This window comes from Mesoplodon densirostris, chromosome 4, assembly GCF_025265405.1.
Source record: "Mesoplodon densirostris isolate mMesDen1 chromosome 4, mMesDen1 primary haplotype, whole genome shotgun sequence".
Taxonomy (NCBI): Eukaryota; Metazoa; Chordata; class Mammalia; order Artiodactyla; family Ziphiidae; genus Mesoplodon; species Mesoplodon densirostris.
In genome coordinates this window covers 6,334,995-6,359,769 of record NC_082664.1, presented here as the reverse complement: position 1 = coordinate 6,359,769, position 24,775 = coordinate 6,334,995, and the positions used below count along the sequence as shown (strand labels likewise).

The 24,775-nt window shown below is 51.6% G+C and overlaps 1 protein-coding gene across 1 annotated transcript in view; it reads left to right on the top strand.

Annotated features, from left to right (window-relative positions):
- LOC132488980 (cholesterol 24-hydroxylase) overlaps positions 1-22,832 on the top strand; it is a 33,613-nt gene extending 10,781 nt beyond the window's left edge. Inside the window, exons 4-15 of the mRNA XM_060097888.1 lie at positions 3,195-3,268; positions 3,739-3,825; positions 9,199-9,337; positions 10,045-10,155; positions 11,743-11,893; positions 12,071-12,133; positions 14,210-14,282; positions 16,833-16,917; positions 17,581-17,691; positions 21,548-21,636; positions 22,396-22,462; positions 22,662-22,832. Of these exons, the coding sequence (XP_059953871.1) occupies positions 3,195-3,268; positions 3,739-3,825; positions 9,199-9,337; positions 10,045-10,155; positions 11,743-11,893; positions 12,071-12,133; positions 14,210-14,282; positions 16,833-16,917; positions 17,581-17,691; positions 21,548-21,636; positions 22,396-22,462; positions 22,662-22,832 (1,221 nt within the window). The remainder of the gene's footprint in view (positions 1-3,194; positions 3,269-3,738; positions 3,826-9,198; positions 9,338-10,044; positions 10,156-11,742; positions 11,894-12,070; positions 12,134-14,209; positions 14,283-16,832; positions 16,918-17,580; positions 17,692-21,547; positions 21,637-22,395; positions 22,463-22,661) is intronic.
- Positions 22,833-24,775: the final 1,943 nt, after the last annotated feature.

The following is a 24,775-nucleotide window of genomic DNA, read 5'->3' as shown; positions in this document are numbered from 1 at the left end:
CTCTAGAGCGCAGGCTCAGTAGTTGTGGCACACAACTACTTAGTTGCTTAGTTGCTCCATGGCATGTGGGATCCTCCCAGACCGGGGCTCAAACCCACGTCCCCTGAATTGACAGGTGCACTCTTAACCACTGCGCCACTAGGGGAGCCCTATCCTTTTACTTTTAACCTATCTGGAATTTTATATTTCAAGTGGGTTTCTTATAGATAGCATATAGTGGAGTTTTGCTGTTTCACTCAATCTGAAAATCTCTGCCTTTTAATTGGAGTGCTTAGGTCATTTACATTTAAGGTAATTATTGATATGGTTAAGTTTAAACATACCATGCTGTTATTTGTTTTCTATTTGATCCACCTGTTTTTTGTTCCCTTTTCCTCCTTTCCCACCTTTTAGATTGAGTATGTTTTAGTATTCCATTTTATATCCACTATTGTCTTATTAGCCTCTTTCTCTCTCTTTGTGGTTGTCCTAGTATTCATAGGATAATTTTTAACTTATATCAATCTATCCTCAAATAATATTATATCACTTCATCTCTGTTTACTTTTAAGACTTTATCACTGGGCTCAGAAATTTGATTATGATCCACGTTGGTGTGCCTTTCTTTGTGTTAATTCTATGCAGGATTCTTTGAACTTCTTGGATATGTGGGTTCCTTGAGCATATTTGTAAAATTGTAATAAATGTGTTAAAGTTCTTGTCTGTGAATTCCGTCATCTCCATTATTTCTAGGCTTGGTTATAGGTCAGATTTTCCTGCTCTTTGGCATGTCTAGTGATTTTATGCTGCACAATGGACATTGTGACTTGTACATTGCTGAGTGCTCAGTTTTGTTTTATTCCTTTAAAGAGTGCTGGACTTCATTCTGGCAGATCACTTTGATCCTCTCCAGGTTGCTTTAAGGCTTTTGAGGGTTGATCAAGTGTAGGCTTTTACTCTAGAGCTAGTTTAGCCCCACAACTAAGGAGTGACCCTTCTGAGGACTCTAATAAAGGCCTTGTGTCTGAGGTTTAACTGTGGCCAATGGGGACTTGAACAATTCTTAGCTTGTTTGAGCTCTGTTTAGCCTATAGTTACCCAGTAACTCTCCTTTCCCCAGAAGTTTTTTACCTGGTCTTGTGGAGTTTCACTCTACACATGCCCAGATTGGTAGTTATACAAAGATACAGGGGATCCCTGTGCAGATTTCTGCACAGGACCTCCTTCTCTGCATAGCTCCCTCCTCTTGTGTCCTCTGCCCTACAAATTCTAGGCTTTTCTGGCCTGCCTGGACTCTGACCTCTGTCGTATCAATTTGGAAAGCCTGCTGGGCTGTATTTGAGTTTATTCTTTAAGTGCCTTTGTCCTAAAATTGCCTCTGGGCAGAAAGCTGGAGTGATCCTGTATTGTACAGCTCTTGTCTTTTTTTTTTTTTTTCCCCCTTTTCCTTCTGTCATGGTTCACTGCCCATTGTCCAGTGTCTAAAAGCAGATATCGCATAATATTTGTTTATTTTTCTGGCTGTTTATGGCCGGAGGGAAAGTGCCTAGCAGTTACTCCTCCATGGGCAGAAGTGCACTGTCAGAATGGGCAACAGGAGAAGGCAGCAAGGTGCTGGGGGTTCCCTGTGCATCCCTCATGCCCCAGAGCCCAGCTCACTGGGCCAAACAAAGGATCTGTAGTTCCAGGGACAGCAGGCTGTGGGGACCCTGGTCAGAGACTGTGCTGAGGCTGTTCTGCCTCAGGGGGTGCTCCTCAGTTCAGGTTGGGAAGGGCTGGCACAGACCTTGGACTACTCAGAGGTATTTGAGTAGGGCCTGGGAGGTGGGCCTTTACTGCCAAGGTCTTTTTGCAGAAGAGGAAACCAGCAGACATAGGATAGTGACAGAACTTGGTTTACAAATAACAGTTTTGGGGTAGGGGTGGGGTCCCCGGGATGTGGCTTGTGACCTGAAGTCACCATTTCTGAGGTTTCCTTTGAGCTGAAAATTTGGCTTAGATTCCCAGGAGCTAAGTCCACAGTCACCAGCAGCCCCTGGGATTAATGGATAGCAGAGATGTCACCTTACTGCGTCCCAGTGCCCACAGGGTAAAGCCAAGCGTCCCACAGGGCAGGCTTCGGGGGTCTGGCCCGGCAGCCCCCCTGCTGCTGCCCCTCCCCCGCCTCCACACCTCCACTCCTCTGCCTGAATGCACCATGTGACAGGGGTTCTCCTGCCTGGATCACAGGCTTCTCTCCCCTCGCCCCCACAGCAAATTGCCTGGATTCAAATCCTGTGTCCACCATTTACCATGTGGTGACCCTGGGCCAGTTTTAAACTTCCGTTTTTCACCTAGATGTACGATGAGCATAAAAATACCACCCACGTCTTAGGGTTGATTGGGCATTAAATGAGCTCTAGGGCGCTGGTGTGCATTTGGCATTCATGGAGCACCTGCTGTGTGCCAGGTGCCATTCTCTGCACTTTTCACGTAGAAACAATTTCCTCTTCACAGCAACCCTACCAGGCAGGTACTCTCCCGAATCCCATCTTGTAAAATAAAGAAACAGGGGCAAGGAGGTGAGTAACTCACCCAGGGTCATAGAGTTGGCAAGTGATGGAGTGAAATATTTGAGCCAGATTCAGATTTAAGCCAGTGGAACCCACAGCCTGAGCTGTCAACCCCTGGGCTGTGCTGCCTCAAAAGCTGCTGGCTGATGTTACTGTTGCTACCCTCCTGCTCTTGGTGAGGAAGTGGACCCTTCCTCCAGGAAGCCTTCCTTGACTTCCACGGCTGGGTTGGCACTAACAACACTGAATCTGTGCTGAGTGTCTCTCCTGTGTCCTAGAAGCCCTCCCACCAGGCTTCTCCCCTTCCCCACTCTGGTTTCAGAGCAGCCCAGGCTTTTTCTTGTCGCCACTTTGGAAGGTGGCGTGGTGTGGGCTCCTGAGTGTGGGCATTGGAGTGAGGAAGCCACCCTGCATCAGTCCCCAGCTGTGTGACCACAGGAAAAAATCACTTCACCCCTCTGTGCCCCACTTTCCTCATCCCTGAAAGACAGGACTTCCAGAGGGAGTAGGTGAGATCACTCATATGAGCGTTCACACCGTAGCTGGCACTCAGCTCAGGGTGCTTATTTGGAGGCGTGTTTCATACGAGACAAGAAAACTGCTGAGTCTTCTGCAGCCTCTCATGGGTGCACAAGCTCATGTTGTTTTTTTGGGGATGTTTAGAAGTTCCTGATGTCAACCAAGTACAACAAGGACTCCAAGATGTACCACGCGATCCAGACTGTGTTTGGTGAGAGGTAAGACGCGAGGAGGGGTCTGGGGCAAGGCCAGGAGAGCCTCTGGCTGCAAGTGGAGGGTTCACAGGGTCCAGAGTGTTGGATGTAGCATTAAGTCCCAACACCCTGGCTGCCGAGCGCACAACAGGGGCCATCCGTGGTGGTCACCACTCTTGTCACCAGCACCTTCCTTCTCGTCCTTTCCCCTCCAGATGGCAGGTGGGAATGCAGGGGTCACTGAGGTTGGGGCACACGATCACCCTTATGTATGTATGTATTATGGTAAAATTCACATCACATAAAATTCACCATTTTAACCGCATTGGAATTACAATTCAGTGGCATTGTTAAATTCACCATGTGGGGCAACCATCACTACTGTCTGGTTCTAGAACATTTTCATCACCCCAAAAGGTGACCCGACCCCGTCAGGCAGTCAATTCTCATTCCTTCACCCCGTTTCTCACATCACGTGTTTGTCTCTTCCGCAGGCTGTTTGGCCAAGGCTTGGTGTCCGAATGTGACTATGAACGCTGGCACAAACAGCGGAGGGTCATGGACCTGGCCTTCAGCCGGAGGTGAGTGTGGCCGCAGACAGGCCCTGGGGTCATGGCTGACTGCTCAGAGGCAGTGCTGGGCTGCCAGCCTGGGTGGGCTTGGCAAGGGCGAGTCTTCATTGGAAGGGGCTTCACCTTCACCCAGGCTGAAGGGAGAGAGGAAGGACACGGCATTACCGGTCAAAGAGAGACCAAGACAGCCAGCGGGGTGGGAGTCTGAGAGGCCCCCAAGTAGTTTGTGAATGTCAGGAGCTGAATGACCACGATGCCTGGAGGTGTGGGGTTCCTGTCCCCCAGCAGCTCGCTTGGCTCAGACCTCAGCACTCCTTGTCTGGGCTTTTTCATTTATTATAGTTTTCATTTTTTGGTAACATTTTATTTTTAAAATAGCTGTTTTCATGAGATATAATTCAAATACTATACAATTCACCCATTTACAGGTACAATTCAATGATTTTCAGTATATTCACAAACGTGTACAACCATCACCATGGTTGATTTTAAAACATTTTCATCACCCCCCAAATCAGTCACTCCTTATTTCCTGTCAATGCCTGCAGCTTCTGACAACCACTAATTTAATTTCTGTCTCTATGGGTTTTCATATTCTATACGTGTCTTATAAATGGAATCATACAACATTTCTTTTATGCCTGGTTTATTTCACTTAGCATAATATTTTCAAGACTCATCCACATTATAGCATGTATCAGAACTTCATTCCTTTTTATTACCAAATAAGATTCCGTTGTATGAACATACCACATTTTATGTATCCATTCATCAGTTGATGGACATTTAAGTTGTTTTTACTTCTTGGCTATTGCAAATAATGCAGCTATGAACATTTTTGGGTGGATATATTTCTCTTGGGTATATAGTAATGGGATTACTGGGTCATATGGTAATTCTATGTTTAACATTTTGAGGAAGATAATCTTTTATTTTGATATAAAATTTCAAAATTTCAAAATTTCAAATTTACAGAAAAATTTTCAGAATAGTCTAAGGGACTTCTGTATATCTTTTACCCAGATCCACTTATTGTTTATCGTTTAAATCACCATATGTTTTGTCATTTCTTCTTTATGTGTATATATAAATATATTTATAATTTTCTCTCTGTGTGTGTATGTATATACATTTTTGTATAGTGCATGTTTTTTAAATTATTTGAGAGTGAGTTGGAGACATTGTAATCTCTTCTCTTAAATGCTTCTGTGTGTATTTCCTATGAACAAGGACATTCCTTTACATGACTGCTGTTCAGTTATCAAAATGAGGACATTTAACATTAATCCAATACTGTTATCTAATCCATAATCCATATTCAAATTTTGTCACTTGTGTAATGACAGCTCTTTTTATTCTTGTCTAGGATCCAATCCAGGTCCATGTGTCACGTTTAGTTACCGTATCTCTTTATTTTATTTATTTATTTTTTATTTTAAGTAATTTAATTAAATTAATTCATTTATTTTTGGCTGCATTGGGTCTTCGTTGCTGCGCGCAGGCTTTTCTCTAGTTGCGGTGAGCAGGGGCTAATCTTTGCTGCGGTGCATGGGCTTCTCATTGCGATGCCTTCTCTTTCTTCAGAGCATGGGCTCTAAGCACATGGGCTTCAGTAATTGCAGCACTCGGGCTCAGTAGTTGTGGCCTGTGGGCTCTAGAGCGCAGGCTCAGTAGTTGTGGTGCGTGGCTCAGTAGTTGTGGCTCATGGGCTCTAGAGAGCAGGCTCAGTAGTTGTGGCCCACGGGCTTAGTTGCTGTGCGACATGTTGGATCTTCCCAGACCAGGGCTCAAACCCACGTACCCTGCGTTGGCAGGCGGATTCTTAACCACTGCGCTACCAGGGAAGTCCCAGTTACCATATCTCTTTAGCCTCCTTCATTCTAGAACAGTTTTTACTCTTTCCTTAAATTTCTTGACCTTAAGATTACAGGCCAATTTCATAGAACATCCTTCAGTTCTGTTTGTCTGCTATTTCTGTTCAATTACACTCAGGTTGTGCTTTTTTTGGTGGGAATGGCTCAGGAGTAATGTTGTATCCTCCTTAGGGCATTGTTATCTGGAAGCATGTGTTGATCTGTCTCATTGTTGGAGATGTTAACTGCTCCCTTGGTTAAGGGAGCCTCCAGGCTTCTCCACTGTGAAGTTACTGTTTTGTATGTAGTCTGTGGACAACCATATAAACATTTTCACCTAGACTTTCATCACAGCCTCCTCCCTGGCCTCCCCACCTCCTGTCTCCCTCCTCTAATGCATCCACCTCACCACCCTGGAGAGATCTTGCTGAAACTCAGATCTGACCACATCTCTTCTCTGTCCTGAAGCCTTCAGTGGCTCCCTATGATCTGAAATATGAAGGTCAGACCTCACTCCTCCTTAGTCTGCCCCTGAGACCCCTCCAACATTTGGACCCTCTCACCTCCACCTTTCTGGAAACGCTGGGCTCTTTCTGGCATCTCTGCCTGTGTTGCTGCCATTCCCTCTGCCTTCTGTGCTACCCCAGGGAATTCCTCTGACTCCTTTGATACCCAGCTAAGATGTCACTGCTTTGGGGAACTGTTTCCTGACCTTCCAAGACTGAGTTCATGTCTCCATGATGGCTTCTGTCACATCCACTGAAATGATTCTCATTCAAGCTGCCTCCCTCACTAGACCTCAGGTCCGTGAAGGCAGAAGATGCACCCTGATCCTGGACCCCTGCACCCAGCACGGCACCAGGCACTCCACAAGCCCTCCAGGAATGTCCATAGAATGAATGCATGGAATGGTCTTGGTCTTACTGGAAAGTTGCCAGGAATGATAAAAGGAATAGACTAGAAGGAGGCATTTATTTAATGAATACTTGTGCCAAGTGCCAGGGTTATGAAGGCCAACCAAGGTGACGTGGTCCCGCCCTCAGGAAGCTTTGAGGTTATGGGAGGGCATAGATTCTAACCAGATGGCCGCCCATAGTGCTCATGATATAAATACCAGCAGCATTGTTTTGGTTAACCCTCTCCATCACACTGAACCTCACGTTTGAACTGCACTTTACATTTTATTAAGTGCTTTCACATTTTTATTTAAAATTTTTTTAATTGTGGTAAGATACACATAACATAAAATGTACCATCTTGCCCATTTTTAGGTGTACAGTTCAGTGGTATTAAGTACGTTCACATTGTTGTGCAACCATCACCACATATTTTTATTTTTTAGTTTCACAATAAGGTAGCCAGCTAAGAGATGATGATTTTACTGGAAATGCAAAATTCACAAAGTTGCATGAAAGAAGCTTTGGGAGATTACTGTGTTTATGAAAGTGTCAGTGACCCTTGGTTAATCCGAATTCACTCCTGAGGAAGAAAATAGGAACCACTGGTGAGTTTCATCTCCAGCCATTATCCACAGAGAATATCATTATATACTTTTAATAAAATCGTGAGAATGAACTGCCGGTTTCTGCTTTTCTAGATATTAATTTTACTGAAAAACCTTGGTCCCAATCAATCATTGCATAAAAGACAAGGAAATGTAAAATAGATAGCTAGTGGGAAGCAGCTGCATCGCACAGGGAGATCAGCTCGGCGCTTTGTGACCACCTAGAGGAGTGGGATAGGGAGGGTGGGAGGGAGACACAAGAGGGAGGGGATATGGGGATATATGTATATGTATAGCTGATTCACTTTGTTATACAGCAGAAACTAACACACCATTGTAAAGCAATTGTACTCCATTGTACTCCAATAAAGACGTTTTAAAAAATGCAAAAAAAAAAAAAAAAAAAAGACAGGGGGTTGGGATTTCACTGTACCGCTAACATTCCAGTCCGATATTTTGTATCTGCAGTAGCTGCAAGGGATTCAGTACTGGTGTGGTAACCAGCACGTGGGATCCAAATAGTCAATTTGAATGTGATTTTTTTTTAAAAAAGACAACTACAAAGAATCTTGCAAATAAATATATACTTGCAAACCATGTAAGTGTTATGAAAAAAAAGTCAAGGCTGCTATGGGAGCCTATATTGAGACTACTTCGGCCTAAGAGACATCTCCCTGAGGATGTGGCATTTGGGTGTCCACCTGGAGAGAGGGCAGATGTTAAGGTGTTATGAGGCATAGGGATGGAGGGTGGGAGGGGAGACAGCTCAGGCAGAGGGGACAACATGTGCAAAGGCCCTGAGAAGGGAAGGAGCATTGGGCTTTGGAGAAGATAACAGGTCATTGTAACAGGAAGGCAGTGCTGCAGGTGGGAATGAACAAGAGCAGACAGCCTCCTGGGCCCAGGTGAGGATTTCCCCTCCCTCACAACAGGGTGCTTCAAAGCATTTTAGGTGGGCAAGGGACCAGATTCGAGTGGTGCTTTCATTATATGACTGGGCCACAGAGGACGAGCTATGCAGCCAGCATGGGGTGGGAGCAGCAGTGACCAGACAGATGCTGGGGCCTGTGCTAGAGCTGGGAAACAGAGCAGGGCTGGCTGATCGGCAATGAAGAGTGGATAGTCTTTCCTAATTAAAAAAGTTATTCTTTTTTTTTTTTCTCTTCCCCAATTTGCTCTTTTTACTGTTTTTTAAAACCTCTTATTTGGAAATAATTTCAAATTTCTAGATAAGTTTCAAGAATAAGAACAGGAGAAAAAAACACCCATATACCCTTTACCCAGATTGCTAACATTAAAAATTACTTTTAATTTCAAAAGCAGCACTTTCTCTTTGTAAAAATTCAGAAATATGTAATGTACAAAGGGACAATTTCCCCCCTTTCCACTCCCTCAGGGATACCATTTTTGTGAGTTTGGAGCACATCCTTCCATACCTCTTTCTAAGCTGTATGCCAGGCAGACAAGCCAGGTAGCTGTCCCAGGGCGGGGGCGCTGTGGATTGGGAGCTCTGGGTCAGAGGACTCATTTCTGTGTAGGGTTGGGCACTATGATTGCTCAAGGACAGAGAGTGAAATGGGATAACAAAAGGCTGCAGATGGTGGCCCCAGGCAGGGCAGGTAAGGAGAGTGGGCAGTGCAACCAAGAGGTTGGAGGGGAAACTTCATGGACTCTAAGAGGCCCCAGAGGCCTTTCTTCCCTTCCTGCCCACTGTCTTCTGGAGTTTCTACATTGCCATGTCTCCTTGGGGTCAGAGTTGAAGGGCCAAGTGGCAAACAAGAAACCATTAAAACAAGGGTAAAGGGACACTGGCCATCCTGAGTGGAGGGGGCTGGTGAAATGCAAGGCTTAGTTTGATTACTGTGGCCCCATCCTGTGAGCTGGGTCTTAAAGGGAGACCAGAAAGGTTGGGAGGGGCCCCCACCTCCACTCTGCACACTGGTCTCCCTTCAGAAAGGGGGCCACAGGATGTCCGCAGCCCTGGGCTGGTCCCAGTGGCCGCTGATGTCTGTGCTGTTTCCTCAGCTCCTTGGTTAGCTTGATGGGAACATTCAATGAGAAAGCGGAGCAGCTGGTGGAGATTCTGGAAGCCAAGGCAGATGGACAGACTCCGGTGTCCATGCAGGATATGCTGACCTGCACCACCATGGACATCCTGGCCAAGGTGATGGGAGGATGGCGGAGTGGGGTGTGGAGAGGGCCACACGGGCAGAGGGCGCTTCTTCCCTCCCTCTTCCCCTGCTTGCTTCCCTCCCCTCTCCCCGCTTCTCCACATATAAGCCACCCCTTCTCTGGGCCGGTAGGGTCATCTGTTTTATCTCCTCGAACTTTTAAAACAACAGTGTGAGGTTGGAGCTACCTAACTCATGCTCTAGAAAGGGACACAAAGAGATGCGGAGACAGGCCTTTGGCTGGTCAGTGGCAGGGCTAGGACTGGATCTCAGGTCTGCCTGACTCCCAGCCCAAGCCTACCTCCCCCTCAGCACCCCCCATGGGGTATTGCTTGACTTTTCACCCTGGCTGTCTCAGCAGTGGCCCAGATAACCCCCAACCCAGGTTAAGGATGGAGCTCAGGCACAGTGAGGGAAGAGTCGTCACCATTCAACAATTCACTGGGAAGCTGGGTGTGAAATAGACACACAAGGAAGGCTGCATTTCAGGGGAAATGCATCTTGTCAAGGAAGGAAGCCAATGTTTGTTGAGTGGCTACTATGTGCCACTTAATCCTACCACATCCCACAGGTTCGGGACTATCGTGGGTTGTTGTGAGGAGCTGATGACATGATGCACACAACCCTTAGCTCAGGCTCTGCCCTGAGTCTTCAGTCCTCCCATCACCCACGCATGACCTTGCCCTTCTCTCTCCCCCAGGCAGCTTTTGGGATGGAGACCAGCATGCTGCTGGGTGCCCAGAAGCCTCTGTCCCGGAAAGTGAAACTGATCCTGGAGGGCATCAGTGCATCCCGAAACACTCTGGCAAAGGTACCTGCCATCGTAGCTTGTCTTGTCCTTGTTTGCTGGAGAACTTCCTCCTGTGATTTTTTTCAGAATGGGTTTTGAGTTCTGATATGTCTGAAGTGACTTCCAAATCAGTTAGGATTTGCATACATCCCCTAAAGTAGAGGCTGAAAATCGAAGTGGTTTAAGTAAATTAGGAGTAAATCTTTCTCTCATGTGAAATGATCCTGAAGCAGGATGGCAATGATGACCCCACAATGTCAGATGTTCCTGGATTTTTCTGTCTTTCTGTTCCACTGTCTCTAGCACATCACCTCATTGTTATAAGATGGCTGCTGCAGATCCAGCTATCGCCTCCTTGTTCCAGGTGTGAAGGAAGAAGGAGGGGGAAAGTTGGCACTGCTACCAAACCGAACTTGGGTCTGCTTGCCCACATGCAGTAAAGCCAATATATTGATACTGGGTTGTGGTGAGGGAAAGTGCAGCATTTATTGCAGGGCCCCAAGCAAGGAGTCTAGGCAGCTAGTGCTTAAAAGGCCCAACCTCCCTGAAGGCTTTCAGGGAAAGGTTTTTAAAGACGGGGGTGTGTGTTTGGGGTAAGGGTAGGGTGTGGGTATGTGATTCACTTGTGGACAATCTTCTGATTAATTGGTGGTGAGGTAATCAGGAGTCAACATCATCAACCTCCTGGTTCCAACCAGTCTGGGGTCTATGTGCTGGTGCGCAGCATACAGCTAACTTCTCTCACCTGGTGGGGGCTTCAGTATCTGGAAAACAGCTCAAAGGACATGGCTCAGAATATTATCTATAGCCCTTGAGGAGGAACTAAAGATCCTTGACTTTGTTTAATAGTTAAACTATTATTTTGTCTTGCTGGACTATTTTCCTTTCTTTCTGCATTTTACCCCTTCTCTGATTAAATTCACTCTTTGGAACTTGGGGAAGGCCTAGGAGGCTAAGGTTTTTCTATAGACAAGAGGCAGGCGGAGGACATGGGGGCGGGGGGGGCCTGTTCTGGGAAGACCCCATAGAGTCCTGCTTGGCTACAGTACTTGAGTTGATTCCCAGACAGTTGCTCAGGGCCCCCTTCTGTTCCCTGGGACGTCAGACTCTGAGCTTAGAGTCTCCTGATGCCACCCCACCTTTTCAGCAGTTAATTTCACTCTACTTCCCTCTGGCTGAAGTTTCCTCCTTCGATGTGATCCTAACTGCCTCCATCCTTCAGGAATCCCTTCTTATTTTCCAGTGCTCTGTGGGTATTTTAAGGCATCTTTCCCATCATTTCTAGGGATTTGGGGCAGGAAGGAGAAGCCAGTGCTTGGGCTTAGGCCACATGGCTTGCAGCATCTTAGTTGCCAGACCAGGGATCGAACCCGGGGTCCCGGCAGTGAAAGTGCCCTAACCACTGGACCGCCAGAGAATTCCCCATAGCCCACCATTCTGATAAAGTCTCCTGGCTCCTTGATCTTTTCTAGAATGTTCTCACATTCTTCCACCCTCCCGGCTTGCCGGTGCCGCTGTGGATTTCTGAAGTCATTTTGGAGTTGGGGGGATGGGGGAGAGGGAACGTGTGTGTCCAGTCCACCACGCTGAGCTGGAACTCTCATTCAGTTTATGCCAGGGAAGTGGAAGCAGCTTCGCGAGGTCCGGGAAAGCGTGCGTTTCCTGCGTCAGGTTGGCAAGGACTGGGTCCAGCGCCGCCGGGAGGCCCTGCAGAGGGGGGAGGACGTGCCTGCTGACATCCTCACACAGATTCTCAAAGGTGCCAGGCATCCCTCGAGGGCCTTGGGAGGGCCAGGCAGAGTGGGTGCCCCCCATCAGTTGACTCCAGCTGGTTCTGTCTGGCTCTAGGGGAGCGGGGAGTGGGGAGGAGGCCAGGATTCTTAGTGTCCCAGGCGGCATCTGCTCCTGGGGCTCTGAGACTCGCCTTGTCTTTCAGCTGAAGAGGGGGCCCAGGACGACGAGATTCTGCTGGACAACTTCGTCACCTTCTTCATTGCTGGTTTGTAGCTTCAGCAGCCACCAAAGACTCAGAGCTTTGCAGGAGTGAAGGGGACCGTGGATGGCTTAAACCCTGGCTCAGAGATTTTCTTAGACAGTCTGAGCAGAGTTCTGCTGCGGAACTGGGGGGCAGGGGTGAGGGGAGCAGACGCCCTCTCTCTTAGCTTGGCGAGGCCCAGGAGGCTCTCTTGGTGGCCTCCCACCTGGCTCTGGAGCTGGCGATTGTGAGGATTTGTGAAGCTGCCTTTCTGGGCTCAGGAGAGGTTGGCCACTTGAATTCAAGTCTCTGCCTCACTCAAAATCTATGCCGAGGCCTTCCGTACACCAGCACCAGAAGATGTGCTAAGCAACTTTATTCATTTGCTCATCAAATATTTCTTGAGCGTTGTCCTTCACCTGGAAAACTTCTCCTCACCCTTCAGCAATCTCTTAGGTGTCTCTACCTCACGGAAGCCCTCAGGGATTGCCCAGACTCATCAGGCCCCGGTTAGAAGCTCTCCATGGCGCCCAGAGCTCCTCTCCGCCCACACATTTCACTCACAGTGTTAAGCTGTATGTTTATTGGTGTAATTCGATAAGGTCTGTCTCCCCCAGCAGATTGCATGCTCGGTGAGCCAGGGGTTATGTTGTTTTGCTCACCTGTGTATTCCCAGGGCCCAGTGCCGTAGGTACCCATAAAGATCGGATGAAATGAACGAAGACCAGGCACAGGGAAGACAGAGATGAACAAGATGAGGGATACTTCATAGTCTGATGGTGGAGGTGGACAGACAGACAGAATTGCCTTGCTGGGCAGTGGATTTTCAGAGGAGGAAGCCTGCCTCCCCTGCGAGAGGGTCACGAAGCGGGAGGGGATCTGCCATGTGGACGGCGTGGATGAGGGCCCTCCAGGTGGGGGTCACGCTCACAGGTAGCCCGGGAGACCTGGAGCAGTAGGGCTGGAGCAGGACTTCAGGGCACCGTCCTCCGCACATGATAAAGTGCTTGCTGAATGAAGCCTGGCTGGTCTTCATGCTGTGAGCCAGGGGCCCGAGTCCGGGATGTGGTTCTTCCATAGGCTGGCTCTGTAGCCCGGGCCTCAGTTTCCTCATCTGTAAAATGGGGATGTCCATCCAGCCTTCCAGTGGGAGTTTAATAACTCCCTTCGTGTCCTCCTCGCAGCCCACCACGAGCCCTGTGCCCCTACCGCAAGGGGCCGGGGAGAGGATAGCTGTGTCTCTCCTCCCACTGTCCTTTGAGGAAACTGAGTTACTGCTGGCAATGCAGAGCCAGGGCCAGGCGGGGACTTCCGGCCACTTCTGATTCCCCTGCCCGGCCTCCCCTGTGGGGTCCCCTGGCCGTGACTTGCCCACATTCCAGCCCTGGGAACAGCTGGGCCTCCTTCCCAGCACCTACTTGCTGGAAGGTGTAGGCCCTTCTCTTGCATTCGAGCAGCCCCTGGGGCCCCCTGGCTGGCAGTGGTTGCCACCTGTTAAGCCCGCTACCCCTTTAGAGGAAAGTGGTGCAACTCGGTTCCCTCCCTGGCCAACTGGGGTGGGGGTGGGGTTGATGCTATCAACTTGACCAGATCCTTCCAGAACCCAGAATCCGCCCTCTCCACCTGGGAAGTCAGTCCCCGTGACAGGAGATGCACCCTCTCCAGACCTCAGGGACTGGTGCCTGCAGCTTCATAGGCTTTGGGCTTGAAAGCTTTGCTTGACTTGAGTCCTAGCTCTGTTCCTCCTGCTGTGTGACCTAAGAGGGACACATTCCTCTCAGCCTCAGCTTGCTCTTCTGCAAAATGGGGACAAATATCCCTCCAGGCCAGGCAAGGCACAAGGATGGTTGGAGCAAGGGGCTTTTAAGGGTGTGAGACACAGATACGTGGGGCAAAGGCCATTTCTTTTACAACGTAGGCAGCACCAGGAATGCGGAGGTGGGCAGGTGTCTCCCTCGTATCTGTACGTCTGGCTCAGCCAAGGGGGAGAAGTGAGGACTTGAACTACCACAGGGGCTTGGGGTCTCAGAGGCCAGGCAGGCTGGGCCAGCGGCAGCCCCGTAGGCCTCGTGGAGCCTCCGCTCTCCTCCTTTCCTGCAGGTCACGAGACCTCTGCCAATCACCTGGCATTCACGGTGATGGAGCTGTCGCGCCAGCCGGAGATCTTGGCGAGGTACGAGGAGGGGACATGGGGGGGCTCCCCTTGATGTTGGTGAAGGGGTTTATCTGATGCCTTGTTCCTAGAGGACCACCTGCTCCCAGCTCCCGCGGCTGAGCCCCCTCCAGTGTGTCCCGCTTCCCTTCACCCCAGGGTCTTTGCACATGCTGTTCCTACTTCTAGAAGCTCCTCTTCCTGCTTTTCTCCTGGAGAATTCCCCCTCCTCCTCCTCCTCCCCCTTCCTCTTCCCCCTCCTCAGAAGCCTTCTTAGACCCGTGAAGCATCCACTCTGTTTCCCCTCCTAGCCTCCTCCCAACTCAGAGATGCGTTTTCTCCTGGGACTGTTTGCTTTGAGTCTATTTCGGTCATGAAACCAGAAGCTCCAGGAGGGCAGGGACGTGGCTCTTTCCCTCCCAAGATGTACTCAGGGCCTGGCCAGGGGCTGGCACTTAGGACTGAACAGAATTCCAAGCAAAGTGCTGAGGGAGCGCTTGTCTGCAGCTGGCAAGACAAAGGAGGGCATCGCTGGGGAGATGGCATTTGAGCTGGGCCGTTGGTTTCCTTAAATACAAACAGTGTCCCTCAAGGACTGTTGCACAGATGGGCTGAGCTAAATGTAAGAGCGCTCTGCAAATGCCGCCGACAGGCTTGGGGGTGGGACCTCCGTGGACACGGGGAAGGGTCCATCAGAGCAACGGTTGTCATCACCAGCAGGAAAGGGCAGACTGAACGATTGCCTGAGAATATAACACCATTGACCCTTGAACGACAAGGATTTGAACCGTGCGGGTCCACTTACACATGGATTTTTTTCCACTACATACCTGCTACAGCACCACACGAGCCGCAGTTGGTTAAATCCGTGGATGTGGAGCCAACCGTAAAGTTATATTTGGATTTTTGACTGTGTGGAGGGTCGGTGCACCTAACTCCTGTGTTGTGCAAGGGTCAACTGTAGCTTACTGGTGTTTAAAAATACGTAATAGTATTTATTAAAAATTTGGGAAAAAGCAGAAAAGTTAAAATAATGACTATAATTATAATAATAAATCCACCCATGGCGCCCCCATCCACCCAGGGACAGTTCATGTTAATTCCTGAACTTTGCCATGTCTATTATCACAACATTGCCCCACAGTTTTGCAACCTCTTCCCAAGTTCTTTTTTTTTTTAATATTGTGTCTATGTGTATATATGTATATCATATATATATCATATATAATATCATATATATAATAAAATCTACCATTTAAACCATTTTCAGGTGTATGGCTCAGGGGCATTAAGTACATTCACCCCGTTGTGGATCCATCACCACCATCCTTCACCACCGTCCATCCCTGGAACATTTCAGCATCCCAGACGGAAACTGTCCCCGTCCAACACTAACTCCTCACTCCCTGCCTCCCTCCCTCCAGCCCCTGGCAACCACCATTCAGCTTCCTGTCTCCAGACATCTGACTCCTCTCGGGATCTCATACAAGTGGAATCATAGTGTATTTGTCCTTTTTGTTTGGTTTGTTTCACTCAGCATAATGTCCTCAAGGCTCATCCGTGTGGCAGCAGGTGGCAGGACGCCCTTCCCTTTTGAGTCTGAGTGATATTCCCTTGTATGTATGGACCGCATCTTGTTTATCCATTCATGCATCAGTGGACACTTGGGCTGCTTCCACCTTTTGGCTATTGCGAATAGTGCTGCTGTGAACGTGGGTGTGTAAATATCTGAGACCCATCTACCCAGAAGTGGGATTGCTGCATCACATGGTAGTTCTGTGTTTAACTTTTTTTTTTTTTTTTTTTTTTTTTTCCGGTACGCGGGCCTCTCGCTGTTGTGACCTCTCCCGTTGCGGAGCACAGGCTCCGGACGCACAGGCTCAGTGGCCATGGCTCATGGGCCCAGCCGCTCCGCGGCATGTGGGATCTTCCCGGACCGGGGCACGAACCCGTGTCCCCTGCATCAGGCAGACTCTCAACCACTGCGCCACCAGGGAAGCCCTGTGTTTAACTTTTGGAGGAGCCTCCATACCATTTTCCAAAGCAGCTGCACCACTTTACATCCCCACCAGCAGTGCACAAGGGCTCTGATTTACCCACATCCTCACCAGCACTTGTTATTTTCTGTCTTTTGACAAAAGACCCCGTCATGGGTGGGAAGTGGTCCAGGTCCACCTTTACGGCTGCATGTTACTCTAACGGTGCACGTCCTAAGGCTTGTACCTGCATCCCTGCATCGCTCCTTCTGCTGTTTCCAGCTGCTGTGAACCGGGCTGAAACAGGCATCTTTGCGCAAAGACCTTGTTCTGTGGTGCTTTGTTTCCTACAGCCGATTCCGAGCAGCACACGCAGCAGGTGAATGTTTTAAGGGCCTGGAACGTAGTTCCCAGCTGCCCGGGCGTCTGCGTTTGGACATGGAGGTTCCTTCAAGAACGGGGGCTGGTGGGGGGCAGTGTGTGCAGCGGGGAAGCCCCAGGCCTCTCGCTTCACGCTTCCTCCCATCCCGCCCTTCTTAAAACTAACGTGGGGCATCTCTCCTTGGAGACGAACTTGTCTTTGTCTGACTGACAGGCTGCAGGCCGAGGTGGACGAGGTCATCGGTTCCAAGAGGCACCTTGACTGCGAGGACCTGGGGAGACTGCAGTACCTGTCCCAGGTGTGGGGATGGGGGAGACGCTTCTGGGCAGAGCTGGGCGATTCATAGACCAGGGCTGCTGCCTGCTTGAACCCTTTAGTACAGGGGTTCTTGAACGTTGCTGCACCTGAGAATCCCCTGGGAGGTTAAAAAACTGCCCACGTCCAGGCTGCTCCAGGCCAATGACACTGAGTCGCTGGGGGCGGGACCCAGCATGGCTACGGTTTCCCAGGTGATTCCAGTATGGAAACCAGCCCAGTTAGTAAAACCCAGTTAGGCCTGGGTTCCACAAGCGTTAGGCTTCCCAGCTGGGGGCCAGGCTCAGCAGAACGCCCCTCCAACCCCCAGCACAGCACAGGAGGAGGCCTTCCTCGAGCTGCTGGAGTCCTCGGGATGGTGGGAGCCCTGGTTTAGAGGGAGGCCTGGCTCTGGTCTCCTGTCTGGTCTGGTCTCTGGCACTGTGGCTTTGCACAACCCCTCCTCTGGGCCTTGGTTTCTCCTTCTGTCACATGAGGGGTTGGACACGCAGAAGAGGCTGACCTTGCAGGGGTCAGGGACCCAGTTCGGCCGTGGGTGCACATTCAACACCGTGAAATGGAGCAGAGGTGTGTCCGGGACGTGCTTCTGGCACTTTCCATGGGGTCTCCTGATGTCTCTCGTTATCTCCCTGTGTGGTGTCTGCAGGTCCTCAAGGAGTCGCTGAGGCTGTACCCGCCAGCGTGGGGCACCTTTCGTCTGCTGGAGGAGGAGACCTTGATCGATGGGGTCCGGGTCCCCGGCAACACCCCGCTCCTGGTGCGTGGGGCCCCTGCCTGCCTGCCCCCAGCTAGCCAATTCGGGGCTGTCCGCTGAGGTCAGGGACTTCTCCGAGATCCGTGGCCCCGTTATCCTCCCTGGCCTCCCCGTGCATTCTTGTTTGAGTCCTACCATAACCTTGTGATGAATTTTCTCTCCCCACCCCACTGTCCAGTGTAAGATTACAGCGGATGATTCTAAAAGGGAGGTACCTCGTTTACAGCTGAGGCTGCTGAGGCTCAGAGAAGTTAAGTTACTTTCCTGAGGTCACACAGCCAGCAAGGGGCAGAATGGGATGTGCCCAGTTTCAGAGCTGGCCCATATTTGCCCCAGTTCCTTCTCTCTCCATGGCCCCTCCTCCCACTGAGGTTGACCTTCTCCCCCCTGGTCTCCTTTACATTTTGTTCCTCTGGCTGTTTCCTCATTCATTCATTCATTCAGGCTCCATTCATGCACAATGACCTCCCCAAACCCACCACCTGCCCCCAAAACTAGAACGTAACCACCTATGTGTGCATCATTCTCCTGATACCCTCCAAAAGCTGTCACTCTCCTGAATCTTGCACTCGCGATTCCCTCGCCTTCGTGTGTGTGCACGCCCACACAATAATATGTCCTAGGACTTGCTTTGTGACTCAGTACAATGTCTATTAAGATAGTGTAGATTTCCACGTGTGGCTGTAGGCCATCCATTTTCACTGCTGTGTAATATTCTGCCATGTGAGTTGCACTATTGCACGTTGATTCCGGGGTCAACAGGCATTTGAGAGGGTCCCAGTTTGTTGCCATTATGAGCACACCTGCTGCTGTCAGCTTTCCTGTCCTTGTGTCCTGATGCAATGTGCAAATGTCATTTTTGGGTGTGTGCCCAGGAGTGGGAGGGTTGGGTTTTAGGACAGATGACTGATCAACTTTATAAACTAGGGCCAAATTATTTTCCAAAGTGGCTTTGCCAGTTCGGAGGCTCCCTTGTGGTGTAAGAGAGAGTCTGTTCTTTATCTGCCTCACCACTTAGTAGGGGCCAGTTTCTTATTTGTTGCCAGTTCAATAAGTGTAAGGAAAGTATTTTGCTGTGGTCTTGATGTGCACTTTCCCGATTACTGGTGAGGTTGGGCAGCCCTACACTGTTTTTCCTCTTCTGTGAGGTGTTTGTTCATTTCCCTTTCTTGGGTCCTTTGTCTTTTCTTATTATTATGTAGAGTTGTCTTTACAAATTCACATGTTAATCTTTTATCAGGTAGATGTGTTGCAAATGTCATCTCTAGATACGTGGTTTGTCTTTGTTTTTTTTTGTTTTTTTTTTTGCGGTACGCGGGCCTTTCACCGTTGTGGCCTCTCCCGTTGCAGGCTCCGGACGCACAGGCTCAGCGGTCATGGCTCACGGGCCCAGCCGCTCCGCAGCATGTGGGATCTTCCCGGACCGGGGCGCCAACCCGTGTCCCCTGCATCAGCAGGAGGACTCTCAACCACTGCGCCACCAGGGAAGCCCTGTCTTTGTTTTTAATGATCTGACGTTCTTAAATTTTTTAGTGGTTCGTTATCTTGTTTTGTCTTGTTTAAGAAATGCTTACCTGCTTTGAAGTCAGAAGAGTACTCACTTACATTGTCTTCTGCCGATTTTACACTTTTGAAAGTTAAGCTCCTATCTACCTGAAATTGATTTTGCGTATGGTGTGAGGTAAGGGTCTGTGTTTGCTGAGGCTACTATTGCAAAGCATCACGGACACAGTAGCTTAAAGAGCAGAAGTTTATTTTCCCATGGTCCTGGAAGCCAGAAGTTCAAGATTTAGGTGTCAGCAGGTTTGTTTCTTCCGAGGCCTCCCTCCTTGGCTTGCAGACAGCTATCTTCTCCCTCCAGCTTACCTGGCCTCTTCTCTGTGTGTGTCTATGTCCTAATCGCCTCTTCTTATAAGAGCATCAGTCATGGACTTCCCTGGTGGCGCAGTGGTTGAGGGTCTGCCTGCCGATCCAGGGGACACGGGTTCGTGCCCCGGTCTGCGAAGATCCCACATGCCACGGAGCGGCTGGGCCTGTGAGCCATGGCCGCTGAGCCTGCGCGTCCGGAGCCTGTGCTCCGCAGCGAGAGAGGCCGCAATGGTGAGAGGCCCACGTACCGCAAAAAAAAAAAAAAAAAACACCAGTCATACTGGATTAGGGGCCCCGATGACCTCATTTTAACTTAATTACCTCTTTAAAGAGCCTATCTCCAAATACAGTCACATTCTGAAGTTAGGACTTCAACTTATGAATTTTAGGGGGATGCAGTTCAGCCCCAGACAGAACCTATGTTTTGTTTGTTTGTTTGTTTGTTTGTTTGTTTTGCGGTACGTGGGCCTCTCACCGTTGTGGCCTCTCCCGTGGCGGAGCACAGGCTCCGGACGCGCAGGCTCAGCGGCCATGGCTCACGGGCCCAGCCGCTACGCGGCATGTGGGATCCTCCCAGACCGGGGCACGAGCCCATGTCCCGTGCATCGGCAGGCGGACTCCGAACCACTGCGCCAACAGAGAAGCCCCCTATGTTTATTTTTACAGAGGAGAAAGACGTGCTCCAGTCCCACCTGTTGAGTCTCCCTTCCCCAGGGCTCTGCCAAGCCCTCTCCAGCACGTATCAAAGCTTCATCCATGTGTGCTTTTTTTCTTTCTTTCTTTTTTTGGCCACACCATGCAGGTTGTGGGATTTTAGTTCCAAGACCAGGGATTGAACCTGGGTCCTCGGCAGTGAGAGCGTGGAGTCCTAACCACTGGACCGCCAGGGAATTCCGTATCTGTACTTTTTTTTTTTTTTTAAAACATCCTGCACCAATACCACTTGCCTTAATGACCATCTCTTCAGAATGCCCTTACATCTTGCAGGGTGAGGCCCTGGGGCTGACTCTCAACCCACGTGTGCAACCCCGTGGACCTTGAGTGGGCACACCCAGGCTCTAATCCCGGCCCTGCTCCCTGCTGGCTGGGTCATCTCAGGGAAGACCCTGAACCTCCAGGCCTCAGTACCATCCTTGTAAGGTGGGGATAATGGTACCTGAGTCGACAGGATAATACAGGATAATGTACATCACGTGTCTGGCCAAAACCCCTGGCACATAGTAGGCGCCCTTTGCTGACCTCAGACCCCTCCTGGTCTTATGCTCCCACTCAGCTCCAGGCCCCGCCTCCAGCCCTGGATGCCCTGGACTCTCACAGAGAACCAGGGGCAGCACGGGCTTGGGGAGACACTTTGTGCAAAGGTCAGCACCCAGGGCCCAAGTTATGGGGCATGAATGGCCCCTGGGGGCCGGGGCATGGAGCATCAACTTCAATCAGGAGGCACCAGGTATGCAGGTGAAAGGCTAGTGGGGGCTCTGCGGCTCCCCCACCCCCACCCCCACCCCGCTGAAGCAAGCCTTGCTGAAGAGAAACTTTGAACAATAACAGCTCTCAGGAATCTAGAGAAAGATGGCCTCGCAGCAGACATGAGTTTGCATCTCATTTTGGCCGCTTACTTGCCAGGTGACTTTAGGCAAGTCATGAGCCTCTGAGCCTCAGTTTCCTCATCTGTAAAATGGGGATAATTGTAGCCCCCCCCCATAGGGTGAGGTCAAGCATGGGATGATGGAGCATGCCCAGCTGGTTGGCAGCATATTGGGCTACCCCCTTTCTTCCTCTTAGAGACTTTTCAGGGGCCAGTGGAATTCCGCACTGGTCCAGATGGGCAGGTGGAGAGATGGGTGGGGAGATGGGCGGGTGGAGAGGTGGGTGGGGAGTGCGGGAGGGCGTACTCTGCTCCGAGTCTCCCCACTGGGTGACTGCAGCAGGTTGGGAGGTGCGAGGGGACCCATCCTCGGAGCCAGAGACAAGCAGATCCTCTGCCCGGCAGTTCAGCACCTATGTCATGGGGCGGATGGACACATACTTTGAGGACCCGCTGACTTTCAACCCAGATCGCTTCAGCCCCAAAGCACCCAAGTAAGTCTCTCTTCAAGCTGTCCACAAGTGGAGACCTGGTGGGAGGATGGTCCCAGTGGCCTCTGGTCTGAGCTGCCTGTGCTCACTGAGCCCACATAGCCTTCCAGATCACTGCGAGGGCGTTGTGAACCCCACTCTGCCCCCATTTACAGGGAGGAAATCACGGCTGAGAGAGGTTAGGTAACTTGCACAAAGATGAACAGCCAGGAAAGGGCAGAACGAAGGCTTGAGCCCAGCTCAGGCTGGTGTTAAAGTCTGTGCTCGTGACCAGTCCCTTATACCGGGAAGGCCTGGGACTTGGGCAAGTGACTGCATCCCTGCCCCCCCACACCTTGATGCTCCTATCTGAGAAATGGGAATACCAACGGCTCCCTCTAGAGGTGGCTGTGGGAGTGAATGGTTTCAAGTACTGAAGCAGTGGTGGGGAGGAGAGCCAGGCTCAGGGGACAGACGCCTGAGTCCAGACCCAGACTGCCCAGAGCTGGGCATGTGACTGGCTGAATAAGTGGAGTAAGTGACGTAGGACCTTGGGGCTCTTGCTTTGCCTCTCTGAGCCTCAGTTCCTCCATCTGTGAAATGGGAATAATAACAGCTCCTTCCGGAAGGCTCGAAGGAGGATAAAATGAGACAAGGCTGACCCAGAGCTTAGCCGAGTCAGCTGTTGATGCCTTTAGCATGTTCGATAACGAGCCCTGGCCCAAAGCCGGTCCTCACAAGGTTCGCGGGGCTGCCTCCTGACGCCTCTCTCCCCGCACGCAGGCCGAAGTTCACCTACTTCCCATTCTCCCTGGGACCCCGCTCCTGCATTGGGCAGCAGTTTGCTCAGGTAGGGGGCCAGCGCTGGGGTTTCTGCCCAGAAGTGACTGCGGGGTGACGTCTTGTCCAGGAAGCATTTCAGAGCCCTGCTCTGGGTCCCCGGGCTGGGGGCTGGGGGCTGGGGGCTGGGGACCCAGGCAGCTGTGGCATTTGCTGCTCATTCCCTCATTCACGCCACTGACCCCCCCACCCCGCCCCCGCGCGCACAGATGGAGGTGAAGGTGGTCATGGCCAAGCTGCTGCAGAGGCTGGAGTTCCGGCTGGTGCCTGGGCAGCGATTCAGGCTGCTGGAGCAGGCCACGCTCAAGCCGCTGGACCCCGTGCTGTGCACCCTGCAGCCTCGGGGCTGGCAGCCCGCGCCCCCGCCCCCGCCCTGCTGAGGGGCCCCGTGCAGGACCGGACTCCTCCGCCAGGGCCGCGCCCACGCTGTCCCCCGCCCTCTTCCCGGGAGCGCCCTCCACACTGGCTCCCAGCGGGCCCTGTGCGCACCGCCCCCTGCTTCACAGCCCTGAGAGCTCTCCGTCCCCTGCTAACTCCACTGCCCTTCCTGGACCAGAGCCTGCCTCCTCCCAGCTGCTGCCCAGATGTGCTCTTGTCTCCCCCCACCTCTTTGCACAGGCCACGTCCTCTGCCAGACACCCTAACTCTTGCTCACTCCCTAAAGCCCTCTTCAGGTGTCACCTCCTCCAGGAAGCCCCCCTTGCCACCCCCCAGCTGGGCCAGGGGCCCCTCCTCTGTGCTCCCTTGGCCACCTGTGCTACCTCCAGCACCACACTGACCACACTGTATCATGAGTGTCCTTCGATGTGACCGACTGCCCTGCCAGGCTGTGAGTGCCTCAAGGGCAGGGTCTGCGTGTGATTCACCTCTGAGCCCCCTGTGCCCACCCAGGGCCTGGCACAGAGTCGATGCTCAATAAATAAATGTGTTGACTGCATGAATGAACGGCCAGACCAGGCCAGGGCGCTCTGGCCTCTGTCTTCTCATCTGTAAAATGGGTGCCTTGTTGAGGCTGATCTCCCTAAGGGCTGATGCAGCTCTGGAAGCTGCCCCTGGAGATGCCCAGAGAGTGCCACATCGGGAGAAGACGGCCCAGGTTCCCAGGAGGGCCCCATGTTATGTGCAAGGCCATGCTCCTGGGGGGTGAGGCTGGGACTGTGAGCAGTTTTGAGAGCTTGATTTGAGAGGGTCGGGGGCCCTGGGGCCTGTGTGGTCTAGTCTACTCCCAACAAGGCCACTGACACTCCAGAGGACTTCACATAGGCTGGAGCCCCCAGGATCTCTCTTGGGGGGCAGCTTGGTGGAGCTGAGTGTGGACGCCTGGCCTCACACCCACTGCACCTGTGCACCTGCTGGCACAGGGCTGCCCCTCCTGACCTGGGTGGAGGAGGAGGCTGCTGGGGCCCAGGTGCTGAGATTGCAACCCTCGCGGCGGTGGGTGGGTGAGGAAGCCGTCCCTTCCTCCTCGAGGCTGACGGGTGGCCAAGGGGCAGGAAATACTGGACCCGCCACGTCCTCTGGGCCTGTCCAAGGGAAAGGGCCTGTTTCTCCTTCAGCACTTGGGAGTTTGTCTTCATGCAGGAACAGCTGGCCCACTGCCTGGGGTACGTGCGCCGGACAGGTCCCCCCAACCATACCTGAGAGGGCACAGATTCGGACTGGCCCCTGCTGTACGTCAGCCTTTCAGCCCTTGCTGCAGTCTTGAACGACAGCTCCGAGAGGTCTTCCCGGTTAGCAGACGAGGAAACTGAGGCTCAGGGGAGGAAGTGGCATGCTCAGCACAGGTGGGTGTTCTGCCCTAGGATGGGGCTGCGTTCCCAGCCCAGGCTGGACATGGGGTCCCACGAGGGTGGCCGCATCTGAGCCTCTGGGCAGGGCGTCTGGCCTCTGGGATGCCTCTGTAGCTGCAGATTCCTTGCTGAGTGACTGTCCTCCCGCTCCTCCAGCCCCGGACTGACCTAAGCACTCGACTGGGCCCTTATCAAGCTACGCCCCACCCTCTCTGTTTCCATCTCCCTGCCTTGGGGTGGTGGTGGGGAGGCCAGAACCTCCTGTGGCTCTGAGAAGGGTGTGTCTGGGCCAGCTGGATTGGGTCAGCTGGGCTGGGGCCTGGAAACCTTTCCTTTTAACCCGCCCCCCCCCCCCAGGAGATCTCAGTGTGCACAGGGCTGGTACCAACCCCCGGGGCCCAGGCAAGATGGATGGGATTAAAACCAAGGTCCTGCAGCCAGACCTCCTGGGGTCAAATCCTACCCCATCTGTCACTAGTTATGGGGCTTTGCCCCCAGTTTCCCCATTTGTAAGGGAGGACAAATAACAGGAC